Source organism: Hippoglossus hippoglossus, chromosome 4 (assembly GCF_009819705.1).
Source record: "Hippoglossus hippoglossus isolate fHipHip1 chromosome 4, fHipHip1.pri, whole genome shotgun sequence".
In the NCBI taxonomy this organism is placed as follows: Eukaryota; Metazoa; Chordata; class Actinopteri; order Pleuronectiformes; family Pleuronectidae; genus Hippoglossus; species Hippoglossus hippoglossus.
This window is the reverse complement of record NC_047154.1, coordinates 9,439,513-9,466,897: the sequence shown is the minus strand read 5'-3', so window position 1 is coordinate 9,466,897 and position 27,385 is coordinate 9,439,513. Positions and strand designations below refer to the sequence as shown.

Sequence of the window (27,385 nt, the reverse complement as noted above, 5' to 3'; positions counted from 1 at the left end):
TACTGTAAGTAATAGTTTTGCAATTAAAACTGATGTAAAATTCAAAAAGTATTATTTATAATATTCAACACAACACTTACTGAGCTTGAGTTCTCAATCAGATCAATGTAATGTTAAAGTGTAACTCTCACAGAAGTCACTTATAATTACAGCAGTAGAGTAAACCCACGACACACAGATTCACAAAATCTAAACCTTCAAGTAAAACACAGGCGACTGAAAATACTCTAAAGCACAGTACTTTAGTAACGTAGCTACTTCCTCACCCCCCACCTCTGGGTTGTACAGCAGGAGTTATAAACAGTCTGTGGTTTCAGCTGACGTTTCACAGAGATTCACAGAGCTTTTCCCGGAGCCCCTGAACGCAGCGCGTGACTCCGGTAGTACATCCGGGACACTGCTCGGCTTCACATGTGTGTTGGTGCAGCTGTCAGCTGGAGAAGAGGAGCTGCTGAGCTCGGTTCGGCTCGAAACGCGTCTCTCCGCAGAGGAAATGGTAAAAAAAACCGCATCCTGCTACACCCGCATGCTGTCACCAGTGTCAACACTCTGCTGTTTAATCCACCAACGAGCTCATTTAGCTCATTTAGCCCGTGTGGCTAACTGCAGTCAGAGCTTGTGTGCTAATGCTAGGTCGCTAGCTCACGCCTGCAGCAGTGACAGGTGGTGAAGTTTAGCTGCAACACATTCTCTATTCGAGGTTATTTAACGTGTTAGCTCACTCGCGTTAGCTTTTAAACTGCTTAATTTAAACGAGTGCATTTTAAAAAGCGAGTTAGCTTAAATGGAGCTAAGTCCACGTCCTGCTGGAACTTTCTTGTGTCTTGTGCTGAGTCGACACATTATAGTGTCATGATGACAGACTGCCACAGTTGTAGACAAGGCTGTCCTGCTGGGTGATGCATTACTGACACACCCACACACGCACAGATGGAGCTTCTCATGTTCGGTGTTTCCTCTGACAGGCTCTGGTGGGGATTCAGCTCGTGGTCAGCTTGCTGGCTGCCAGCATCATGCAGAAGATGGCTCCACACTGCTCTTTTGCACGTTGGCTCCTCTGCAACGGCAGGTACTGTCTCTCCTATAATCCGATTTATGCACCTCTATACACGTTGTGTGCCGTGCCCTGTTTATTTACATGTGGTCGCTGTTTTTCTTCCAGCTTGTTCCGGTTCAAACACCCTTCAGAAGGAGAGCTGTGCGCGCTGGCCGGAAAGCAGATGCCCAAACAGAACAGGAGAGACAGGTGGGAGTTGGGGCAAAGTCACATTAATGCAACACCTCGTTCAGACCTGGTATTTATATCCATCCTGAGAGACCTGCTCTCAAATAGCCTGTGCCAAGTCCATGTGTGAACAAACCCTAATGTGTCCTCAATTCATATCGAGATCTGATCACTCAAACCACTTTCAAGGTGGTCTGGGATGTGGCCACTTTCTTTTAGCTGTGTGAACACACACATGTCCTGGTTCCTGCTTTCTCAGCTCACCTTCTCTGACCTGCTGCAGTTTCTCTATGAATCAAACGTATTTTTCCTCCTTTCAGTGTCCTTAAATTCATTTTAATTTGTGGCCACCACCACGTTGTCAACACTGACCACTCACCACATAATGATTTCTATATTTTATTTACAAAAAAAGTCAAATCTACCTATCCGGTGTAGCAGAATGATGCGCTCTGCATTGATTCATTAGCCCTTCCTCGCGTGCTTTAGGGCCTAGAGGAAGATATCTTTAAAAAACTCCCATTTATTGTTCTTTGTGCTCTTTGAAATAAAGGTGCATAGTTGTACTTCACTGTCACTTAACCTCTGAGCTAAATGCCCACTCCAGTCAGACTAGCAAGTTTCTCTCTTAGTTTTTATTCCTCATTAAACACCATAACAAATATGTATTTGTTTCTAACACGACCACATGTTCTCTTTGTGTTATTTCCAGACGGCAGAATGGAGAAAGCAAGCCTCTCACTGTGCCCAAAGACATTGACCTTCACCTGGAAAAAGCTCCAGTTAACGTCATTGACGCTCTTGGTAAAACAAACACTTCTCTGTCGACACTATAGTGACATTGTGCAAGTTCAAACAGTGCTTAGGCTCAGCTGTAGGCTCACAAGCAACCCAATTTACATTTGAAATATTTTAATTTTTATGATCCCTCCATCAAAGCAATGAATGAAATCTAATTTATATCAACAGCTAGAGCCCAAAGAAGAATACTAATGTTCTTTCTGTCCTTGTTTCTACTCTCAGTGCTGCGCTTCTTCCTGGAATATCAGTGGCTGGTAGATTTTGCCGTCTATGCGATGGGTGTCTTCCTGTTCACCGAGTGTTACTACAATGTGGTGGATGCCAGCAAGGAGGTCAATATTGGAGCTCTCTGGTGTGTCCTGACTGTTCTCTTCAGTGTGTATCCTTCAACTGCCAAGCAATCGCATATCACAAGTTAGCAGACACATCTTAAAACGTCCAGACTGAGAACGTACCAATCTTATTTCAAAGCTACAGTCTCAAACTTCGTCCATGATCAAATGGCAAAGATGATGAATGATCTAGTCACATTTGCAAAATTGTAACCTTTTATTATCAGGGTCCATGTTTTCTTTTAATATTTCTAGATGTTTACATTAAGTTTTAAGTTAGCATGTTTTTCCCGTGTCTGCGTGAGTTTTGTCCAGATACTCGAGCTTCCACCCACAGTCTGAAGACTCTAAATTGACTCGTAGGTGTGAATGTGAGTGTGTATGATTGTTTTTTTCTGTTTGTTGGCCCTGTGATACGCTGGTGACTTGTCCTGGACCCCGCTTCTTTCCCAATGTCAGCTGGGTTCTGCTCCTCACTATCTGTCCTTACCATAGTTTGTCCTTAATGTGCAACACTCAGAAAGACCCTTCACACTATGATGAGTCACTATTTCCGCTCTGAAGAAGGCGGCGAGCGATCCGTGTGCCTCGCCTTTGGTTTTCTGTCTCTGCTCGTGGCCATGCTGGTGCTGGTGGTCAGAGAGGATTACCTGGAGTTCGGCCTGGAGTCTGGCTTTTCCAACCTCTTTGACAACTTGGAAGTCTTCGCCAAACAGCAGGGCTACGCTGACTGGTCGTAAGTGCAAATCCAACCAGTGACTGAAACGCTGCTTTGTAAAGCTGAATATGAGACCCACCACTTTAGCTTAGTTCAATGCGTGGGGCAGCGACAGACTTTACTTGATGTATCTCTGTTAGCTAACTGTTGGATGTTGTTTTGACACCAGAATCCCAGTGACGAAGCTGACAGTGAAGCTGGGTCTCGCCGCTGTCTGTGCTTACATCGGTGCTCTGCTGGCTTTCCCCGGACTGCGAATGGCTCAGACTCATCTTGATGCTGTAAAGATGAACTCAGGCCGACCATTCATCCAGTAGGACACCATAAATTCACACTGCAGAAAACTGTTCTCCATGCCTTTTTTATAAAAATAAAAAAAAATACATTAGCAGTATTTAGCTCTCTCAGTGGTGTCCCTAATATTTCCCACAGGATTCTGCTGCAGATAAGTTTCCTGTCTCCTGTCATTGTGTTGATTCTCTGGGTGAAACCCATTGCAAGAGACTTCCTGGCCAATGCACCCATGGGGAAGACCTCTATCACAATGTGAGTGCAGATATACATGTGCTTGTTCAAATCTCTAAACTAAAACAGCTATCAAGAAATGCAAGGTTACACCCAAACTGTCTAGTGGGGATCTGGCTTACGCTGACCTTTGTTGCTCTGATCCTCTCTTGCAGAGTTCCCAGTGAATTATTCGACAGCGTGCGTCTGTGGATCATCGTGGTGCTGTGTGTGCTGCGCTTAGCACTGACTCGCTACCACCTGCAGGCCTACCTCAACCTGGCTCAGAAGTGGGTGGAGCAGATGAAGAAGGAAGCAGGACGCATCGCTGCCATTGACATTCAGAAGAAGGTCAGAACCAATATTCATGTTTTATGTAATAAATGAGCCATAAACAACTAAATTTCAACAATGGAGAGTTGACTTTTTGGTTTACTTCCGAGTTCAGATTTTCAAACTCTGTAACTTCCTGTAATGATTCAAGTCAACATGTTGTTTTTCAGGTTACACGTGTGTTTTGCTATCTGACTGTCATCACTCTCCAGTATCTGGTTCCTATTTTTCTCATCCTGTTTTCCGCACTGTCACTCAAGGCACTAGGTAAGTGAAAGGCCCACACCACCATCACCACAACCACTGTATTAATCTAAGATCCTCTGTTTGTTGAATATGAAGCTAGGAGCCCACTAGCTTAAATAGCCGAAATGGCTACTGCTTCAGACCAAATCTAGTATATAGTAACTGATCTTTTATGACCCCTTCAGGGGACTTCTCTTGGGGAACGGCTGCAGAAGACACCCCCGGGGTCACACCGGCCCTGCTGATGCCCACAGCGGCACCTGTGCTCCCTGGCAGTCTTGATGAAGATGAAGAGGGGGTAGAGGACATGGACGAAGACATCCAGGCCACAGTAGCTCACCTGTCGGCGACCTTCACAGCGCTGCGGTCTGTCCTCACTCCACTTTTCTTCCGAGGCTTCTTCGCCTTCCTCACCTGGTGGGTGGCGGCCTGTCAGGTCATCAGCTCTCTGTTTGGCATCTACTTCCACCAGTACCTCATGCAGAACTAAGCGAGGAGGTCAGAGCGCCATGCTGCTGTACCTGCAATGCAACCATAGCCCTAAGCTATTTGTACTGTTGCATTGTATTGATGCTGCAGAGGTGGGACATTTCATTAAAACACACAACTAGAGACAGAATGCTCCAGGTTTTTGGATGAAAGAAGAACCGATCAAGGTTTGTTGAGGGAAAAAACGGTAGTGGGCACTGTCTGCTGCAAATGACTTTAAATGACCAGCATAGTACTGGTATCAATAACACCAATATACAGACAGAAGTGGAGCCTGTATCAGGAAGCAGGGTAACTTAGTCTGGCTTTCTTTGGGTTTCCTGGCTTTACTCTGTCTGAACAAAAGTGTCACAGAGCTGGATAACAACTGGCTCACTTCCCTGAGTTGACGGGTCCACCATGAGCATGTTCATACAACTTACAGCTGTGGGAAAACCAGACTATTGCAGTAGAACTACATAATGCTCAGTGAAGTGAAATATAAACAACAAAAATCTGAGAATACTTGTGACTGATTTAGAAAACTATCAAACTATTCCAATGGACTCTAGAAAACCAGAGTCCTGTGGAATCACACCAGCAGGTGATGTCTGGCAAGATGTTGACAATCTGACCCATGAGCACTCAGCAGTCATTACTATATTATTACATGAGTACTTAGTACTTCGAACTTGGCCTTCATTTCATTATCAACTAAACGCGTGTAATGCTTTGTCCACACACAATATTTTCTGGACCACACTATATACACACAAGACAATACCAGCCACGCCACATTTTAGCTGCTGATATCTCCCAGTTTTCCCAGTGACATCACCATCACATTAACCATGCAGCATAGGTTGTCGTGGTGATCCATTCCAGTTAAAAGTGAGCCTGTTTCATGATATCAAGAAATTCAGAGTTAAATGGATAATTTAAGTCAATCATTATCTACTCACCACTTTGTCGATGGAGGGAAGGGTGAAGTGTTTGAGTCCACAAACCACTTTAGAGTGTAAGGGGTAAACTTTGTTGCAGCAGAATCCTACAATAGAGGTCAATGGTGAGTCCTTCTTCAGACGTAATAAAAACAGAAAATACATAACATGTTGCCTCCTTACTGCTTGTGTGGTGTCATCCAAGTGTCAGCAGGCCCTGACATTCATATTCGACGAGGCCATTAACACCATGTTTAATGCATAAAAGTCCACAGGAAGTAGCTAAGCTAGCGGCCATAGCAACACGATGGTGTGTCCGGGGGTCTGTGGTTGCACTTCGTAGGAAGATATCGGCTAAAAGCACGTTACCTTGTTTCGAGTCTAATACACTTTGGACTCGGACACTTGCGTCATGTTATGTTTTTTTCTGTTTTATTACGTCTGAAGAAAGTCTCACCATTGACTAAAATTGTGTTGTATCTGCTGCAACAAAGTTTGCCCCTGAGACTCCAGTAGTGTTTTGCGGACTCCACTTTTCACCCACCCCTCCATCAGAATAGTGGCGAGTAGATAATGAGTGAATTTTCCTTTTTCCGGTGAACTATCCATTTAAGCCCTAAGACAGCCGACTAACCCTCTAGTCTTACTTTGTGATCATCTTCCAGTTACTTCAATAAAACATTTTCTGCAATTTATCAGACATATCTATGCCAGTGTTCCCCACATTGTTCTTACGAGAACATTAAATGCTGCATTTTAGATATTTAATAATACCAGGTCGAGCGTTCGTGTTTGTCCCAGTGTAGATGAGACACTTTATTTTTATTTTATCTTAAAGGGATGTTTAGTCTCCTTTTTAAGGAACCGATTCAAGCGTGCTAAATGTTTGTTTTTTTTATTATCTTTTTCTGCTTTTACTGTTTTAGTTGTGACGAAGTAGTTAATCTCCGATCCAGCCTATTGAATTAAACACCGCTGAACATGCATCAGTGAAAACTGAACTTGAACGGTTGCTTTTCTATAACAAGTCTCCTTTTGATATCCTAAGTGCCTGGGAGTTGAGGGATTTTGAGTCGTCTTTTAAAATCTCCTTCCTCCATGTTGAGATATATATATATATATATATATATATATATATATATATATATATATATATATATATATATATATATATATATATATATATATATATATATATATATATATATATATATATATATATATATATATATATATATATATATATATATATATATATATATATATATATATATAATGAGAATGAATACAATCTGTTGATGGATGAAATTTAACACTCCTGACCCATTTTTTTTATTTCTCATTTTCAAACAATATTCACTGGCAACATTTGTAGTTGCAGTGACTTCATTAGCTGAATTTACTTTTAGTTTTTATTGCCAATCAGTCGTGTACATGTAGCAGTCAATCTAAATTAGTTTTGCATTAGTGTGTTGTATTTATTTATTTATGATACATTAACTTCTGTTGTTTAGAAAAGATACAGCTGTTTGAACTCTTATGTTTGTGGCATGTTTTTTGGTTTTGTGTGTTTTTGTTGTAGGTAGCTTATTTGAATTGAACGCTCTGAAATCATCATACTGTGAAGGTCAAAGGAAAAAGTTGCTTCTTTTTTAAAAATATTTTTCTGAATGCATGGTGTGCAAACGTTTGGCTGTAACCTGAACAATTAAAGTTTTGTTTGTATGGCTTAATAAAAAAACGTTATGATCACGTCAGTCTGATCTTCCCACTTAAATCTATCTTCCGCTGAGGAGCGTGGGAGATATCGCCGATTAAACATTTCCTTTTCAGGATCGTGGCTGCGATTTGACAAAAGACATCACGCATGACAATGGAGTGTCTCGCCGCTGAGCCGGTCCCTGACCTCTGACCCCAACCTCCTAAAGAGATCATTCTTTAATCACTGTTAATTACTATGAACCCGGTTCCCCCTGAAGGCTCCAGGAAGAAATATGATCCAACAGCCAAGATGAACAGTTGAATTTTCTGAACGTCTTTTCACACAAATTGCATCCAAATGATCCCCCCTCTTTTCAGTGCAGCCTAAAATCATCCAAACTCAGTTTAAAAGCTTTATGACGTTATCAAAACATTTCGATTTATGCAACCACAGTTAAGGAAAGTGACCTTTCTCCAGAGCGAGACCGGAGACGTTCCTTTGTCTGAACGCTGACATGATTTATGGTTGATATCATTCGACTTCCACGTCCAATCAGAAGGGTCTCTCCAACTTTGGGCAGGCAGGGGCGGCCACCTCGCTGTTTTTTATGTGCACAGCGACCTGCTTTATTGCACGATGATCGCAAAGACAAATAAGAGGAGAAATTTGGGAGGGCACAAATAGGGAGGGAAAACATAAACTGTGTGGGACATGTTTGTCTCGTAAGAACTGTGGCCAACACGGTTCCTGGTTCTCATCTCATTTCGGATTTCTTTGTGGTCTTTCCTGGTACTGCAGCTTCCTCCCACAGTCCAAAGACATGAAATTTGGGTTAATTGAAGACTCTAAATTGACTTGAGGTGTGAAAGTGACTGTGAATGGTTGTTTGTCTCTGTATGTTGGCCCTGTGATGCACTGGCGACCTGTCCAGGGTGCACTCCACGCCTCGGCCGATGTCACCTGGGATTGGCTGCAGTTGGCCTAATGAACTGAAAGGTGATAAGGTTGCCATATCTTTAAAATCACATTTATTACGTGCAAGTGGTGGAGGCCAAGTCAGGCAGCCATGGCTGGTTGTGGTTGCCATAGAAACCGGTGTGTGTGTGTGTTTACAGGACCCAGACATGCCCCACAGACTGCGGCCTGGCCTCGTCTCAGGGGAGCAGCCCAGACATGACCCCGGTGAGAGCCTCTTTTCATTTAAGGGGGAGAGACGACAGAGACGGACCGTCCGGGGCTCCACTCTGCTTTTTAGTTGAAATGGAAAAGAAGCCAACGGCTCCGTAGGGGCGAGCGTAAGAAAGTGTTCAGGCATAGTTACACAGTGAGATGACCAGCGTTAAGAAAGAAATGTGCTTCTTTTTTTTTTTTGAAGACATAAAGGTCTCCGGGCTTTAAAGTAACATCCGTGCTCCTCTCGTTATGTGGCTGCGTTTTGAGCTGCCTGACAGGGGCCAGACACGATAATGAGGAAATGTGTGCGCGTTCAAAAGACGGGAACCGAGGTGAATAAGACTAAACAAATGGACACATGAAAGCTTGATAGCTACACAACAGAAGGCATTTTATCTGTCTTTGTACTGGATGTACATGAAGAAAAAGAACAGAATCCCATTTTTCCTTCAAAAGAAATCAAATAAAGTACACGTCCTTTGTAGCAGTAAAAAAAAAAAAAAAAAAACAGCCAAGCAAACATACAAATCAAACCATTTTTTATTTAAAAGAAATCACCACAAATGTCAAATAAAAAAAACTGTCTCTGTTCTGCTAGTGAAGCGTTCAGCGAATATGAAAAACAAAATCCAAAACATCAGAATACTGATAAAATTGCTTTTTCATGCTGATAATAAACCACATAACTGCATTTTTAAAAAGGAAAGAAAAGCGAACTCCACAGCAGCACTTGAACTTGAAGTCGTCCACCAGCCGCTTCACAGAGTCTGCAGAGTTTGCCATGACGCGTTTGTAAAACGTCTTCAGGGTGAACCACTACTTATCAATCGCAGATATTCATTAGATCATTTATCACCAATAGTTAAGGCTGCTCTGCAATTTAGAAGATGACCCCTTGTGGACAGTAAGCGTAACTCCAATCCCAACTCTGTAAGTACTGCATATCTACCATTTGCAGGACAAAAGTTGAATATGCCAAAAAAAACAACACTCAGATATCCAGTGCACAAAAACACAGTGCAAAGTAAAGTTATATGTAAAAAAAAAAAACATAATTTGTGTTTTTTTAAAGAAATATCCTCTGAATAATGAATTGGACTCATTCATTACACAGCGTCTCATATATTTCTAAATATCAATACACACTAAGCTAAGCCCTTCAGAAAGAGGAATTGATTGTATTGTTATATTATTTAATAGACCTGCTATAGATAAATACATACATCTTTGGGTGTTGCGGTATTTGATTGTGATGCATGGGGACAGTATTCAAACACTTTGGTCTTTATTTAAAGCAGATTGTCGTAAATCTTAGTATTGAGTTATATATTATATTATTAGATTTAAAGGATGAAACTATAATTATTTGTAAGAATAATATAAACTGTAATTTAGCTCATCCACCACTATAGTCTTATGCACAAACATGGAAAGAAACGATATCTTAAACTTTCCTGAGATCCACTGATGCCCATATTTTTAAAGGGTCAGTTCACTTTTTTCCCCCCCAAACATGTCCATGTGTACATTGATGCAGGTCACTTTAAATGTTCTTAATGTTACGCCACAGAAACTCATCAGTCCTCATTACCTCCGCTACAAGGAGGTTATGTTTTCATCTGTGTTTGTTTGTGTTACTTAGCAGCATTAGGCAAATGCTACTGGACAGGACTTGGTGGAAGAACCCATTAAGTTTTGATCTGGGTCAGGGGGGGCGGATCCAGCGAATTTTCTTTTTCACTTTCTTTAACATCATGAGAGAGGACGTTTTACCACATTTTCATTGATTTCTCCGAAAACAATTAATGGATCTCGATGAGGAAAAGGTGCAATTTAGTTCAGCTCCAAATAAAAATCTAGGTCTCGTGAATTTAGTGAGTGAGTTCTAGTTTTGTATAAAATGTATTAAATCTATTTAATAGATCTTTTGTGCAAAACTCTCTTGATTCTTTGACTCTTTGATTGTAAAGAACTTAATTGTGTGAGAGATATCAAATAAACTGAACCTCCCCTGTAACTAACACTGCCTATAGGGAAATTTATATTTAAAAAAAACCTAATTTGGTTTGAGTGGCCATTAGAGTCTCATACTAGCTGAATTTGAGAATGAATCATTGTGCTGAATGAACGGATTTTGTCATTTCTTAAATTAGAAATGTCTTCTTAAGGAATCTTTTCACGGCCGGGACCAATTACAGTGACTAAAACCTGAAAAAGAATATGCTACTCTCCTTTAAGATGTTCAGGCTCATTTCATCATTTCAAACAAGGCCAAGGCTCCATTGATTTTTAATGTGTAACTTTTTTTTAATGTGGGGAGGCCATGTTGCTGGTTTGGGGCTAAAGGCTAAAACAGATTGTACTGTAGAGACATTGCTTCTTCTGGCTGGTGTAAAGAGTCTTCTCCAGCTCCCATCTGCTTTTCATTCTAACATTTATACCAAGACAGTGTAGAGTGTAATTTTACAGCTATTTACCAATTAACACGCCAAACCTCAAACACCGGAGGCTGCTTTGAAAGCCCAAAATATACGTCCACACGTTTTAGAGAAATTCAGTTGGTCCCACTGTGCTGCTGTGACTAACTTCAATAAAGTCACAGAACAAGACAAACACGTTTCCGAATGTATTTTCTTTTGATTCACATTATCTCCTCACAGGAAACGTATATACTAACCAAACAAAAAGCAAAATGTCTGTTTTTATCTGTCTCCTCACGGGATCAATCGAGTGATGCAGAGAAATAATTTGCCCAGGGAGAGTCCAGCTCTGTGTGATGAGACAAAGAAAGGTGTTCCTCTCTGGGATGATGGGGACGAATCAACCCCACCTCGACCTCTTTTGTGTGTGTGTGTGTGTGTGCGCGTGTGTGTGCGTGTGTGTGTGTGATTGGAGGAAAGCTGTGTGAATGGGACATGTGGTGCTTACAGTGGACTGCAGCACTCAGCTATCTCTGCCAGCCGTCACTCATCTCTAAATGCCTGAGCGGCTGCCCTCCTTCCTTCTCATCCTGTGGGAAGCCGGCTTTGGGATACTCCTTCGTCTCATTGGCCGCCTGGGTTTCTGGAGGGCTATGGCAGGCTGAGCCCAGGTCGCTGATTGGAGAATGCTGTCTGAGGTGGTGCAGAGGAGGGGAGGTGGGCGAGGACCTGTGCTCAGGAGAGCTGCGCTCAGATTTGATGCTCAGGGTCAGGGAGGGCAGATGCGGGGAGGCTGAGGAGCAACACTGAGAAGGGAAGGAGCACCCTCCGCTGGACATCCTGGAAACAGCAAGAGGAAAGACAAGAGAAGTGAGAAAGAGAAAAACTTTGAACAAACGTCACAGTTCTGCAAATACGCTTTATGTGTCAGGTGCAACTAGATTACAATTCGTAACTGTGCCGTTTGGAATTGACTTGCCAGTTTCAACAGGACATTTCTAATTCTTATATATTAACACCAATAAATGATATAAAACCAGTGGTTTCCCAAATTCAACTGAAGAACATACATGACTGTATGATTCAATGTAACAAAACTACCCTAAAATCCAGAGAACATAACCCTACCAGAGTTGGAAATTCTAAAATCCCACAAACAAATACACACACACCAAAATGGTGGTAAACTACAGTTTTTATTTCAAGTGTATATTTACTTTTTATGTATATATTACATATATATATTATTATGATTTTTCTACATATACATTAGCTTTTATTTAATTATTTATTCAATCTTTACTGAATTTATTTACACATTTTTTAATACATTTTCTTTTTTTCTTTTCCGTTTTTTTGTTCTGTTTATCATATTGTTTACGTTCCAGTTATCGACAATTGTGGTCGATCATTACTTGATTGTTTGCAGAATACACAAACTGTACAAAGCTATCATTTTGAGATATGTAACACATGTAACGTGGTCAGTGCTGTTTTGTAACTAATGAAGATCTAATTGTTCGAAATGTTGAACAGCAACAGTGAATAAGAAAACATTCTATATTCTATAATTGACCCACACAGCAGCCCCACATTACATGTTGATATACTGACCCTGGACTTATATGGTGCTCCTGAGGCAGCTGAACTGTTTGCCAGGGGTTCACTGCTCCTCGCTGTAGACTAACAGAGTGATAAAAACCAGGCTGGCTGTACTCTGGAAACAGAGGAAGGACAACAGGAATATAAATTATAGTATTTAAAAAAGGAAACAAAATACATTTTTAGTATATATTTATATATATATATATATGTATTTCACAAACCAGCATCCTCAAATAAATGGATATATAAGCTTCACCTGAAATAAATGTTAAAATAAAATACCAATACCACTCTCATGCCTGTACTTTACTCTAAATATGAAGCTAGTATCATCAGCCAATTAGATGATCCTAGTTTAACGTAGCCTACGGTTCGCCTGGGTGGCTGGATATAAGTTTTTACTTCATGTGCTTTACGGGTGGATTTTGCTTCCTTTGCACAGAGCTGAAATCTCTCCTTGTTTCCAATCTTTATGCTAAGCTACGCTAACTGGCTGCCAGCAGCAGCTTCAGTTTTGCCACACAGACAGGAGAGTGATATCAATCTTTTGATCTAACTTTGTAATTGTTCCCGAGACAGATTCCTAAAATGTCAAACATCTCCTTCACAGTTTATTTTCATCTGAAGAAGTACCAGGGGGCGTTCCAGGGGAGGGAAGGCTGTAGCCTCCCAAACTGTGGCCCAGCTTGCCCATGGCCATCATGGAGCTGCCAGTGTGCAGACCCTGGTACAGGAGACCCCTCTGATGGACAGGCAAAGAGAAACTGATCACACATCACTGTACACACAGTAGACTATATAAAACATATGAATATTACAACTATGAAAGGTGTGAGTGAGTGAGAAAAAACTGCGAAAACTGCTTGTCAATCAGCGTGAGTTGGTTCAGGAGCACTGCTGCGTACAGAATGTGTCAGATGTCCCTGACACCTATTTGATCACACTGAATCATAACAGCCACTTACAGCAGAGTTGTGGTTAACACGTGTGGCGCCCATGGCCTGATTAGCAGCGTCCCCCCGCAGGTTGTCGCCGCCCAGGCTCAGAGACGGAGGGCTCTTCATGTCCAGAGCTCGATTCAGGTTGCCATGGGACAACACGGAGTAGCCGATACCTAGGCAGAGAAAGAGAAAAAGAAAAAATGAGCAGGAAGTGAAAGAGATGTGAGCTTGTTTCGCTCACAGAGGAATAATTTACTTCTTTCTTCACCTTCCCTCTGTGAAAATAAACTTCCTCTATTAAGCTGATACGAGATCTTTGTAGGACAACGGGCCGCCATCACTTATAAGTTCAGGATCAAATTTTAATATAGTGTTATGCACTGCTGAAAATGACAGAAACCATCTGGAATTTATCCTAAACAGTGTCAATTATTAGAAACATATTATTCATATATTTGAAATCATCGATTTTCAATAACATCATAGTTTGTTAAAATAGTTGGACACAGAAGAAGAGGCTGACATGACAGGTGTGATACGTTCTGTACAGAAACCACAAAACTGGTTACAGCCGCTGTTACAGTGGTGAAGGGCCAGTTTCACTAAACACACCATGTGTGGATTAGTGTACGCACACATGCACACTCACACACACACACACACACACACACACACACACACACACACACACACACACACACACACACACACACACACACACACACACTTCCTGTGAGTTCACAGCCAGCTGCACGAGGTTGGCAGTACATGTGAATTTTATAGCAAGATTATTAAGCAGGAAGGCCACAAGAGCGTGGATGGATTTTCACACTTAGCTATTTTAGGGTAGAAAAATGTTCATTGCTCAATATTTCAAACACACGGTACCAATTTGGAATATTCATTTGTAAGAAGAACAACTATGAGTTGCTAATTCCCTTAATGTCATTGAATTAAAGAGCAATTTTCCATTCAGCACAGTATAGATTTAATGTGAGTAATCACTTGGTCACTGTCAGATTTATTTTAATTACATTTTGCAATGAAACAGTTTTATTGACCCAGAGTAACTAAGATGTTAAACATTGGTATTATGAATGAGTATAAAACTACATTCAATCACTGAATGAATTCAGTTATAGATGTTGTGTTGAGTCTTTGTTATAGACAGTGCTGTTTATGACACTGACAGGACTGAGGGTTCATGGACCACATAGAATATGTGTCAGCTACAACTAACTCTCACGTTAGTAAATATATTTCTACATGGAATATTGAAATACATCCCTTTTAATTCACGTTTGTATGCATCATTATCATTTCCACCAGCAGCCTGCTACGATTAAAGACTGACACAGACGTGTAAACGTTCCAGCCAAGATAACAACATGAGGTCGTTTTCTATAGCCACAAATGCAGAACTCAAGATGAATAGTAGAACTGTATCCATTGAGCCATTGAGACTTAACAGCTCTATACTGAAGGAGCTCAGACAGCTCTTTCCATCCACAAGGATATGAGTAACAAGCCAGTGGGAAGAAGTAACCAGCTACTGGGGTGCAGGGGCCGTAAAAGCCCACATTCGGTGCCTCTGGTATGATTTAATACCACTGTTCCTTCATATACACTGAACTTAATTACATATTGTATAATTAAGAATAAGCATTCTCTGCAGGCAGGCCAGAGAAAACATCACAAAGGGCTGTTTCCCGGGCCACTAGTTGATTGGCCATATACAGTGATACCATCTCTTCAGCATCAACATGCTTTTGCACATATTCCTGTACGTTCTGCAAATACTACACTTTATAAATGAAATGATTCCCAGTGTTTCGCAGGATCAGCCGAGTTACACTCACCGGAGTGTGGAGACATGAACGCGGTGTGTGCGTGTGACGCAGCAGGGCTGGCAGAGCCGGGTCTGGAGCTGACAGATTTAAATCCAGGGGGTCTGTGGGACGCCACGCTGGCTGCAGAGCAGTTGGGGAAGCCGTTCTCGCAGCCTGCAGACACCAGGAACTGGGCCTCGGGTGAGAGCAGTGAAGGAGCCTGGAGTAGAAGAAAAGCAACAGCATAGCGGCATGAGAGTTGTGAGCAAGTCGGGTACATTTATGGAGAAAAAGTGTCTTAACCACTGAAATAATCAGGAAATTATTTAAGGCTTAAGTTTTAACTTAGGTCAACTAAGTGCTCTTCGGTTGTCTGTGTGCTCATGCTTGTGTACAATGTGGTGAATGCGTAGAAGTGTGTGTGTGGACTGACGTAGAAGCGCTGGCGTGCCACAGAGAGATCCATGCCCTCGCTGAGAGGATATTTTTCTGCAGCCACCTGCGCGCTCTCCTCAGGTTCCAGCTCTGCGTTGTCGAGACCGAGGCCCTTCCTGCGCAGAGTCTGATGCAGAACAGAAAGTGCACAAATTGGGAAAAGATGCAGAGTGAAAGCAGGAAGGTTCAGAAAAGTAAGACTGAGATATGAGGGTTTTATTCCAAAATATAAGACTATATACATTCATTTTTTCTAAAAGTTGCCACTTGATTTCATGACTATGCTTCCTTTTAGAAAATCCATTATGTTAACTGTTATCTTCATACATTCTGCTTTATTTCCTTTAATAGCAGCCTGTAGAGTACCTCCAGTATGTCTGTGTTGGTGCGGCTCTCGTGCGGCTCGCTGTACTCCGTGTACTTGAGCAGCACCTTGTCCATGTCTGTGCTGGCGTACTGGAACAGGCGGTTGGTGCTGTTGAAGATGATGAGGGCGATCTCACAGTCACACAGCACGCTCAGCTCGTACGCCTTCTTCATCAGACCGAACTTACGCTTGGTGAAGGTCACCTGTCACACCAAAAACACACTGAGGATTGAGTCTCACCTTTAACTTTAGCTGATTACTGCTGAAGTCTGAAATCTAAAGTCAGGTTTAGGAAAAGACAAATAATATTTTCCTCATTATTGCTGCATGAATAGGTTGATTGGGATGAATCTATTTGAATCCAAATTGTGTTGTGGCAGAATTTACAGAGGCAAAAATATTATAATCTTGACTATAAAAAAAAAATTGGATACAGATATATTGACCGATAAAAATTGACAATGTTTACTAAGATGTCGCTTTCAAACCCCCCTCACATTCAAATACAAACAGTGTTGACAGTTAAATATAAATATATAACTGTCAATAAATATTGACAGTATATATAGAGAGAGATAAAATGAAAGTTTGTCACTGAAAGTTTTACAGTATGTGCAACAAACCACACAGTCTACCCTCAAACCCCTGATCCAGATAAGGAAAAACTTCGAAAACAAAACAAAGCTTATCACTAACAAAACACATTCAGTCACAAATATCAGATACAAGAAACAAACTGTATTCGCCAGAACCCTGAATATGATTTAATATATATTTATTGTTGTCTACACTGATCCAGATTTTTTTAATTTACAGCAGGGGGGTTGTTGTCCTTTTGGGCAAAATACAGCTCCAACTTTCATAATGTAAGTTTAGCAACAAAGTGAGAAAACAAGCTAAGTTAAAAAAACATGATCTTACTATACCTCACATTATAGATGCCATAATGTGATTTTTCTTCACGCAGTTTAACTGTATCGTTCCATCCACAGGAGCTATGTCTCTGCTTCACAATGCAGAAAACCAACTCTATCTATTTACATCCGCAGCGTGATCCCTGCTCCACTGCACATTTCCACGAACAGTATGCTGCTGTTCTGACTAATGCATCTCAGTACTTGCAGTATGTCACTACACTACTCATACTACTTAATCTTAAAATCTATAAAATGTCAGAACAGAACTGTCAAAATCAATCAGGTAGTGTACAGTTCTCCAGAGCATGAGGTGATCTTCAAATGTCTTGTTGTTCACAAGCAAGAATCTAAAACCAGAAGAGTTTCAGTAATATAGAAGAGAGAAAAGCAGCAAATCCTCATGTATAAAAATTATATTTGGTCAGAACAGTTGCTAAATAATTTACTGATCATAAACTAATTGATTAATTTATTCCCTTGTGATCACTGAATGTGCTAGCTCTGTACAAATGTCACTTTATATACTTAATATCAAACATGTGTTTAAAATTATTATATAAAGTATAAACCAACACCCACCTGTCTATTCCTCTGGTCCAGAATACGAGAAATCTGTATTTTCTTTCGTCCCATTCTTTCTGTCGTCTGTAACTCTGACACCTGTGACAGAAAACACAACAATGTTATCGTATCAGTACACAATGTTTGTGTTATTGGCATTAATGCTGCTCCAGCGAGAATTTAAGAAACACGACATTAAACATTAATATTTACAACGATCTCTAGTTCAAGACAAACAAAAGGTGGGTGACAAACACTTTCGGTGGGCACTAGATGTTTGGTTACTGGATCAAAGTTTTTTCAGTGGCAGCTTTAATGTTCAATATCTTCACGCTCATATAATTATGGTGGGAAAATGTCATCCATTTGGTTGTGACTCGTCTCCCTTCCCCCTCGGTAAGAGTAGGGTGTTTATTTTTACCACCATGAGGCGATGCAGTCTAAAGTTAGAGCGGCCCTCGCAGGACCAGCAGTCCACGCAGTCTAACACCCCCACAGTCTGGGTTACCCCCGGGCCCACAGCAGCAGTGCTCGGCTGCACCGCGTGGCCCCGAGAGACAGGGTTAAAAATACAGTTGGCAGCTCCTTTTAAAGGTTCAGCAGGCAATCGCTGAAACCAAACAGTCGCAGGAAAACGGTGTGTTTTTGAAAGATGGCCGAAGCTAAAAGCCACCCACTCCTCTCTCATGAGCGGCCAGGTCAGGGGAAAGGGAAAAAAAAGAAGCAGGTTTTGGATTCGGAGGGGCAGAAGGCAGAGATGTGGATGGATTGTGGTTAGTCTGAGAATGTCCATTTTTGAAAGTCACACCCGCTGTTTATCTGTTTTTCTTGGTCTAGAAAACCCCGCTCCCGCCCCTGCCCCTATAGAACCATATAGAGCTGCACACTGGAGCAGCGTGGGGATTTTTTTATTCACTCTTTGCATCATGGGAGACAGCCATGAAAAGACTGCTGCAACACCGTACAGCACAAACTCAAACTGAATTTCCCTGTGTAGGAGTTATCTGCATTTTACACTCAATGTCGGACATGAAGTGGTGATCTGACTCCGCTGACCTGACCAGTACGTCTCCAAAGCCCCCAAAGGACTTTTCACTGGTTTTTCCCCTCAATACTCTCCGCATATGTGACTTCTCTATATTTAGTTCCCTGTCCCTCCTGATGGTGGCTGAGCGGATATGGCGTGCGTGTTCCCACGACCCCCGGAGTGCCCGGCGCCCCTCAACGTAAGCTTGGCACACAGGCATGTGGGGCATTTCTGCAGGAATCCACCTCTTCGCCGTCATTATTACCTTATAAAGTCCTGTGATATATATGCAGAGATATGACACACCTCAACAACTTACAGCTGCCGACATGCTCATCACCGCCGTTACCTCTGTGGTAAAACACACACAAAAACACTGCGGACAAATGGCTCTCGTTTTATAATCCATCCGTCTATTTATCAACTCGACTACCACAAAGCTCTGATCTCACAGCAGCGCTGGTACAGAAGAACGACAATTCAACCTCGCATCAAGGCATGTTCATGGTGAGAGGAGAGGGAAGTGGGACGTATGTGTTCTAAACAAGGCCAGAAAGATCTTTATCTCAGAAAGTTCCTCTAGTCTCAGATATGAACAAGGAACGGATATCTCTAGAACACACGACTTATCTGGTTAAATATAGCATTACCTCCAGTCCAACAGTGAACAGGTTTGCGACTGAACTCTATGTGGTTTAGATGGTTAGTCGAGGGCCCGAACGCCGACACGAGCAGCAGAAGACTGGCAGTGCCTCACACCTCAGCTAATTCTAGATGTTTTCCCAAAACAACAACTGTCATTTCATGTCCGTGAAAGTTCCAGAGCTTGAGACCAGCCTCTGTTTGTGACCTTTCATCGCTACGATCAACTCCTGAAATCCTCAATGCTGACAAGAGGTGGAAAGAAAGGAAAGGCAGATATCTTTTTAAAACTCTAAATGTCGTCAACTAGTCCCTGAAGTCCTATGAAAAGATATGAACGCAAAACAGAGTCACTGTGTGTCTGTAATAGGGCAATAATTACACATACACACTCACACACACACACACACTTGCCCCTGAGTCTTGACGCTTCTATGGGGAAAGACAGCACGTTTGTCACAGACCCTCCCAGAGGCCAGACAGTGGAAAAACCTGAGTGCAGACACACGGCAGGCACCTGCAGCCCTGCTCTCTGACATATACCCAGGGAGCCTCCGTCTTATCAACAACAAACAATTACACCGGGTTTGATCGGTTGTTGTGACAACTCTGGTGAATAGATTGCACTAGATGGCTTTTCTCACTGCAGTGAACTGTACATGCATGAATGATAAGGGGGGGAAAGAAGTAGGGCATTCGTAGAGTATTGGGGGTTCTGCTTTGGTGGTTTTCTTTCCATGAGTCATTCAGAGCATGAGATGTTTCAGAAACATGGTAAACAAGTGAATGCACATTAGCCAAAGAAGCATACAGCTTATTCTGACGTGGGAAAGTGCATTCATTTAATCACAATCCAAAAAAACGACATATCAGAATTATCCAAAGGCTGCTGTTGCTGTGATATATATTATTTGACATACCTTTCATTCATTCATGGGTTGAATGTAAACTCAAATCACAGTTGCCCCTTCTGTGACTGTTGCATTACGCAGGACTCCAAACCAGCAGCCCTCGTTTTCACTGTTTGATTCATTTTAGTCAAACGCCATATGTGTAAAATATGAAACCAGACCCATAGCTGCCTCCAAAAATAGAAGACGTGAACCACATTTGCATGAACCAAGACATTACTCATCCAAAACTCAAGTCGAAAAAGATTGATGGAAAATTATAACTTTGAAATAAACCGTGAGAAACAAACCTGACGTGCATTTTAAGAGGAGAAAAACAATTGTGCTGCGGATTATTCCTTCAAGATTTATCTCTCTGCTCACTTCAGGCCATGGCGAGGTTTCTTCAAACAGCGAACATGTTAACTTAAATAATGTCACGTTGTCACGTTGTCAAAGGACAAGTTGCCCTATTCAGGATGGATGGATAAATGCATGTCTGTGTGTGTGTGTGTGTGTGTGTGTGTGTGTGTGTGTGTGTGTGTGTGTGTGTGTGTGTGTGTGTGTGTGTGTGTTACATCTTCAGGGGTCACGCGGTTCATGTGCTCGCCGGGCCTTCGCAGTGAAATGGTGAGGAAATATTTGTCTAATTTTAACAGGAGATAATTGAATTGCCTCGATATTTTTTGATAGAGCCAGAATAGCATTAGAACACGCAGGCATGGACAAGCTGAACATCTGATCTGTCCACGAATAGAGAAAAAAATGCCTTTGTATAAAGTTGCTCTCGAGATCTGGCGGACTCACAATGGAGACACACCTTTGTGACAGCTGACGGACGGACACTTATTTTGGTGGCGGTTGTTAAACTGGCTGAAAAAAAGTTTCATCTAGAACCAACGGTCTCATTTAATGTCTGAGCAGTGAAATTAGGGGGAATATTCAATCTATATTCTATCTATCTATCTATCTATCTATCTATCTATCTATCTATCTATCTATCTGTCTGTCTGTCTGTCTGTCTGTCTGTCTGTCTGTCTGTCTGTCTGTCTGTCTATCTGTCTATCAACTATCTATCTATCTATCTATCTATCTATCTATCTATCAACTATCTATCGAATAACTATCTATCTATCAACTATCTATCTATCTAATAACTATCTATCTATCTATCTATCAACTATCTATCTAATAACTATCTATCTATCAACTATCTATCTATCTAATAACTATCTATCTAATAACTATCTATCTATCAACTATCTATCTATCTAATAACTATCTATCTAATAACTATCTATCTATCTATCTATCTATCTATCTATCTATCTATCTATCTATCTATCTATCTAATAAGTATCTATCTATCTATCTATCTATCTATCTATCTATCTATCTATCTATCTATCTATCTATCTATCTATCTAATAAGTATCTATCTATCTATCTATCTCAAAGGATAAACGTGGAACAGTTGGAGCTGCAGTCGAACAGCGAGCTAAAACTAAAAACAGCATAAATACATAAAATGTTGGCAGAGAATTAGGCCAAACAAATTGCCGACGTCATCCAAAACAGAGCGTGTAAGAATAGCCTGTCTGGCCACGAGTTGCCAAGCATCCCTGTCTAATATAGCCCGATCCATAGGCGGCTGTCAATACCACTGCAACAGGTAGTGCTCCCACAGCTGCTGGCTCGTGGATCCGAACACCCAGGAAACTCATTTACATTCACAAACCACAGATATTAACACAGAAACACTGAAAATGAAAATCAGAGCATCTTCTCTCACCTGCTCCCTCGATCTTCTCCTTCTCTGTTTCCTTCTGGGTTTCCGAGATCAACGCCCTAAGCGATCGGTCAAACAGGCGAGGGAGCGAGTGATGAAGAAAGAGGAGACATAGATGTGTGTGTGTGGAGGAGAGCGAGTCCCGGGCTGATGGACAGATATTCACCTGATGCAGCAGCAGTTGTAGTAAGCGGATGGTTGAGGGGAGCTGCTCTCTAACAGCTGGCTGCGAAGGCCCGCCTCCCCCCTGTCTGCACAGCCCGCCCCCCGAGCGCTGCCATTGGACACACTCCTCCAACTCCCAGCCTCCATCCGAACACCCCCCACCCCCCCACCCCCGAACAGGCCGTCAGCAAGTTCACTGCAGAAGTTACTCCACTTCTACTGAATCACTTTATTTTATTATGACGGACAGAAATTATTTTAAAGGGATAGTTCAACCAAAAACTTATTATCTACTCCCCACTATGTCGGTGCAGTGGTGGGTGAAGTGTTTGAGTCCACAAAACACTTTGGGAGATTCAGGGGTAATCCAACCAAATCCAATACAGTTGAAGTAACTGAAGACCAAGGCTACAAACAGAAAAAAAACTACAGAAAAAATAAATAAAATGCCTCCATGCTGCTCCTGTGGTGTCATCAAGTGTCCGTAAGCCCCGACATTTAAATTTGTCCTGAAACGGCTTCACTCGCACCATGTTTAAAGCCTAAGTGTCCCAAAAGGGTTTTGTGGACTCAAACACGTCACCCACCCCTCCATCAGCATAGAGGTGAATTTTTGGGTGAACTATTCCTTAAATGGAGACCGCCTAAAGCCCCCCTAATGGACTTCATTGAAGGATCCCGCTTCACGTTCTGAGAACCAGCGCTTCTCATTAATGTCCTCGCTTCAATACAATACAAAACAACTATAACAAGGGTTAAACACCGTCCAGTTAAAACCACACTAAAACAACAACACAATACAGAGCTGTTGAGCTAAAAGTGTAATTTCTTTAAAAATACTAAAAGTGATCCAAAATAGATAAATTCAATAATTCACATGACAGATGGGTGTTTTTTTTTCTTCCTGTAATGCCTTGTTCACCAGGTGAATGACTATAGGCCATCACAGTTATTAGAATAATGCCACATTGCTTCTTTGTAACTGTTATAAGCTGTTAATTAATTTCCCTTGAACTGATGTGTGTAAAGCCATAATGTTTTTTTGCTCATGAACAACGTCTACATGAAATAATGAGAATAATAATAACAACTTTATTTGTGCAGCACTTTTCAATTCAAGTAACAAAGTGCTTTACAACAGACAATATGAAACTCACAAACACAAAATCAGAGAATAATAACAACTAGGGCTGTGTTGTAGCACTGAACGGGCCCGAGCACACGCAACTCGGGACCTGTTGCTGTTGGTGGAGAGAGCGATCGGCGAGCAGGCACACGGCTCCGCGTTGCATGCGTTTTGCGCACTGCGGGAAGGATAAACGCTTCACTTCCTGCGTCTGTCACGAGACGTCGATCCTTGCCTGCTAATTGCGCATTACGGTCCACGGTATCAATTGCAGATCACATGGTGAAAATTGTATGTAAATCGAATAATAGTTGTAAAACAAAGCTTACTTCCTGTTGCCAGTAGGTGGCGCCATCACTATTATTACATACAGACTAATAGATCTGTTCAAGTAGGGGCTCTGATGTAGCGTGAGCAATTTTAAGTCGATTGGACAATGTTACAACAACTTAATTTTCACACTGATCAGTAGGTGGCGCTATGACTCTGCACTAATATTAATATATGGAGCTGTTCAGGTCAGGATTTTGAGCATAGGTCAGAATTTGGGGGCCGGTTGGATAATGCAGAGTGGATTTACAAAGTACTTCCTGTCTCATTGCGAATCAGTAGGTGGCTCTATGACGCTGAGAAAATATTGACACATGGAGCTGTTCAGGCTTGGACTCTGATCATGAGACAGAATTTTGGTGGTGATAGGACAATGCACAGTGGAGTTATGACAACATTGTCTCCTTTGGCGAAGGATGAACCTTCGCCGCACCTCAATGTTTACACGGTTTGAGGAAATGTCACAATTCTGACCATGGTCCTATGACTTGACTGAGCTCTTTTGAGCTGCATATTGTAAAGCAGCCAGGAGCAGTTCATCAAAGTATAAAACATGTCACTTCCTGTCGCCAGCAGGTGGTGCTGTAATGATGAGTGAATATTGACACATGGATCTGATCAGGGCGGGACTGTGAATGTGTGAATGAGGTTTGAGGCTGATAGAACAATGTAGAGAGGAGTTATAATAAATCCTTCTTTCTTGGCGAATCATCAAGATTCCATGCCACGGTCACACCGTGTTATGAAATCCTATATACTGAGGTACTTTATATCTCCATCTTGTTGAGATGACACTCATCTCAATATGAAGTTGATCTGATGAAAGCCCTACGACAAGTTCGTAAAATAAAGTAAAAATGTAAGTAAAAATGTCTAAAATGGCCAAAATGGCCACTAAAGCCAAAATGGCGGGCTTCCTGTTTTGTCTAGCATATCTATCCAAGAGACTTTTTTGTTTGTTATGTAAAGACACATGGTCCTACCGATTTTTGTACATGTCGGCCAATCGTGGTGCCGGGGCTGCACTTTAGGGGGCGCTAGTCAGTTATTTGAGCATGCCTAGGCCCTGAAAAAGCCCCAAAAGGGAAATAAAAATCCTTCGAAATACAATAGGGCCTCCCACCGGAGGTGCTCGGGCCCTAACTAGGGCTACGAGCAGCACTGTGCGGGCCTGAGCACTTAAGATCTCGGGACCTGAAGCGGCCGCGGGGAGAACAGGGACCGGGCGAAACGGCTCCTTGTTGCGTGCGTTTTGTGCACCGCGGGAAGGATAAACACGTCCCTTCCTGCGTCTGTCATGCACCGCTGGACCACGCCCACTAATCACGCATTACGGTCCACGCCATCAAGTTAGACCCCATGGTGAAAATTTGATCTAAATCAAATTTAGTTTTAAAACGAGGCTTACCTCCTTTTGGCAGTAGGTGGGGCTACTAGATCGATTAGTCTGCTATCACTATATACATACTAATCGATCTGTTCAGGTCAAAAACACTCTTTTCTCTCTTCAGATCGTATAAATCTTTCACCTTTGCATCTAAGACATCGAAGGAATCTAACACCACTGACACTGTGACATTAAAGCAAAGGATTCATTAAGCAAATAATGACTTAAAAGTATTCATTAAGCAAATCATTATTTGTTGTCAGTTTGCTTTAATTATTTAATTTTTAATTATTTGCTTAATGAATCCTTTGAAGTGTTTTTGACCTGAACAGATCTATTAGTCTGTATATAGTGAGTCACAATCAAGTGTTATTCTTTCAGCTTAACCCTTTGATACACAACATGGGTCAAAAGTGATCATGGTCATGGGTCATGGCAATAATTTCCCCAAGTAAATAAGATCAGGGAAATTATTTTTAAAAGTTTAAATATTATTATTTGTTATACATCTTCTGTGATGTCTGCCTTTTCCAAAAAGATGAAAGCCCTGGGACAAGTTCGTCAAAGTAAAAATGTGGAAAATGGCCGAAATGGCCACTAAATCCAAAATGGCGGGCTTCCTGTTGTGTTTTTCACAATCCACCTCTAGACTTTTTTGTGCGTCTGGTCATGATACACAGGTGTCCCGATTTTTGTGAAGATCGGTGAAAGCTAACTGAGGGGCTTTTCCTTAGATGGCACTGTTGAGCCATTTTGCCACGCCCATTTCAAATTACTCCAGAATTCAAATACTTTTTAGGGTTTGAATTTCCTGCAACCTTTGGTGAGAATTTGAGCATGGCTAGGCCCTGAAAAAGCCCCAAAAGGGAAATAAAAATCCTTCGAAATACAATAGGGCCTCCCACCGTCGGTGCTCGGGCCCTAATTATGATAAACATACAGATAATAAAAGCGCGAGACATCACATGATAAAATAGTTTTTATAAAGATGTGTCTTGAGAAGTGTGAGCCTGATCAACACCGGCTTCAGGAGTTGTTAGAATGATTTCCTCATTTATACCTTAAGAAGTAAAACTATGCACAAAAGCAAAAGTAAATAAATAATGTGCAGGAAAACAGTATTTTAAATGTTAAAGCCAGTGCCTTATGAGGACAACTGTACCGTGTTAATCATGAACCTTAATTTACAAGAGTGCAGCATGATTTAATTTACATTCTGCACTGATATTAGTTTTTTATAATCAATAGAGTCCATTTTAATGTGGGCAAAAATAAAGGAATTGTAGTATTCATAGGAAATATATTATTGCAGTTAAATTGCAGCCTCATTTAAAACAAACATTTGACAGTTTCTGAGAATAAAAACACAATATTTTGTGTACGTTAGGGGCTAAAAACTTACGGTGGTTGAGGAGTCATTTCTTCAGCCATAAGAAGGAGGTTAATGCCAATTGGCAGGAGTTCACTCTGCTGAAGTGTCTTCGGGCAATTTACTGACTCCCCGCAGACTAATTAGGTTTAATATACATCTTTACGTGCTGTGACTCAGTGTATGAGGTCAGGTCACAGTTGCGTCTCCACATCATGGCTGAATTCTGCTGTTGTTTTCAGTAATTGCACAAAATGGAATTTTAACTGAAGTGAATTGTAATTGTGTGTCCACATACAGGCCTATATGGGTTGAACTAAATTACAGGAGCGCCTAACAGCATAGCTCATAACAAGAAGTTACATGAGTTTCCTCTGACTCCTATGTTCTCTACATGAGGTTCACAAGCAAAGTTATTTGTGGCGAGGCCGTCAGAAAGCATCACACTGAAAGCGTTTATATGCGCACCAGTGATCCCGGTTTCAGAAACCTGGATTAAACATAATCCCAGTTTTGAGAATATATGTATATTACCTGCAGTTCTCTGATAGAGACCAGGATACATTTGTAATTCAAACACCTTAACTAGGATTCTGACCCACCTGCTTTTCTCTGTTTATAACCTATGTAAATTAAAATCGCCCTATATAAATAAAACGTATTAATCTTGTTCTTATTCTTATTATTATCTCACAGTGGCTGTGGTGGTGAAAAATCTAGACAAACCTGCAGATGAATGATCAGAAAGCTGGATTATGTAACATGAATATGAATAACCAGATTTTTCATGTTCCATGTGAACACTTTATCCAGAATAAAAACAGCCTATGTCTGAACTCTAAAAAAAAATCCACATGTAACTGTTACTGTTCCTGTGTGTTACCCTGTGCACTTCTCCGATATAATGAAAAGGGAATAAAATGATCCAACACAAAGCTACGGGACACCGATGGAAAGCAGCATGCACTCAGCTTAAAAGATATATTTAGAGGTAATAACCCAATGAGCTGCATTATTGACTATTTTTGGGATGTGACAAGATGTACTCCTAAAAATAATATGGTGACAAATTATTTGCACAGATCGTCTGTGGAAGTGTGGACAACAGCTCTATTTCTCTCTCCCACACACACCGACGGGAG

The 27,385-nt window shown here is 41.4% G+C and overlaps 2 protein-coding genes across 2 annotated transcripts; one reads left to right on the top strand and one right to left on the bottom strand.

The window, feature by feature from the left end:
• Positions 1-374: 374 nt before the first annotated feature.
• tmem161a (transmembrane protein 161A) lies at positions 375-4,924 on the top strand. The gene is made up of 11 exons (XM_034583302.1): positions 375-496; positions 966-1,069; positions 1,163-1,246; positions 1,938-2,029; positions 2,249-2,405; positions 2,879-3,094; positions 3,246-3,389; positions 3,509-3,622; positions 3,757-3,931; positions 4,084-4,180; positions 4,345-4,924. Exons 1-11 carry the CDS (start codon positions 494-496, stop codon positions 4,647-4,649), a joined length of 1,491 nt encoding a protein of 496 aa, XP_034439193.1. The 5' UTR covers positions 375-493; the 3' UTR covers positions 4,650-4,924.
• Positions 4,925-9,812: 4,888 nt separating this feature from the next.
• mef2b (myocyte enhancer factor 2b) lies at positions 9,813-22,054 on the bottom strand. The gene is made up of 9 exons (XM_034583691.1): positions 21,870-22,054; positions 17,537-17,617; positions 16,040-16,243; positions 15,672-15,800; positions 15,269-15,458; positions 13,434-13,582; positions 13,102-13,210; positions 12,478-12,580; positions 9,813-11,703 (listed from the first exon to the last, which is right to left on the bottom strand). Exons 2-9 carry the CDS (start codon positions 17,588-17,590, stop codon positions 11,391-11,393), a joined length of 1,251 nt encoding a protein of 416 aa, XP_034439582.1. The 5' UTR covers positions 17,591-17,617; positions 21,870-22,054; the 3' UTR covers positions 9,813-11,390.
• Between the last annotated feature and the right edge of the window lie 5,331 nt (positions 22,055-27,385).

Bases quoted from the DNA above. Each gene is read 5' to 3' on its own strand.
- tmem161a (XM_034583302.1), top strand. The intron at 2,406-2,878 runs GTATCCTTCAAC...TGCAACACTCAG, and splicing joins CTGACTGTTCTCTTCAGTGT to AAAGACCCTTCACACTATGA. The intron at 3,095-3,245 runs GTAAGTGCAAAT...TTTTGACACCAG, and splicing joins CAGGGCTACGCTGACTGGTC to AATCCCAGTGACGAAGCTGA.
- mef2b (XM_034583691.1), bottom strand. From the start codon at position 17,590: ATGGGACGAAAGAAAATACAGATTTCTCGTATTCTGGACCAGAGGAAT. The intron at 13,211-13,433 runs GTAAGTGGCTGT...CCTGTCCATCAG, and splicing joins GTGTTAACCACAACTCTGCT to AGGGGTCTCCTGTACCAGGG. The intron at 11,704-12,477 runs GTCAGTATATCA...TGCTGTTTCCAG, and splicing joins GAGCACCATATAAGTCCAGG to GATGTCCAGCGGAGGGTGCT.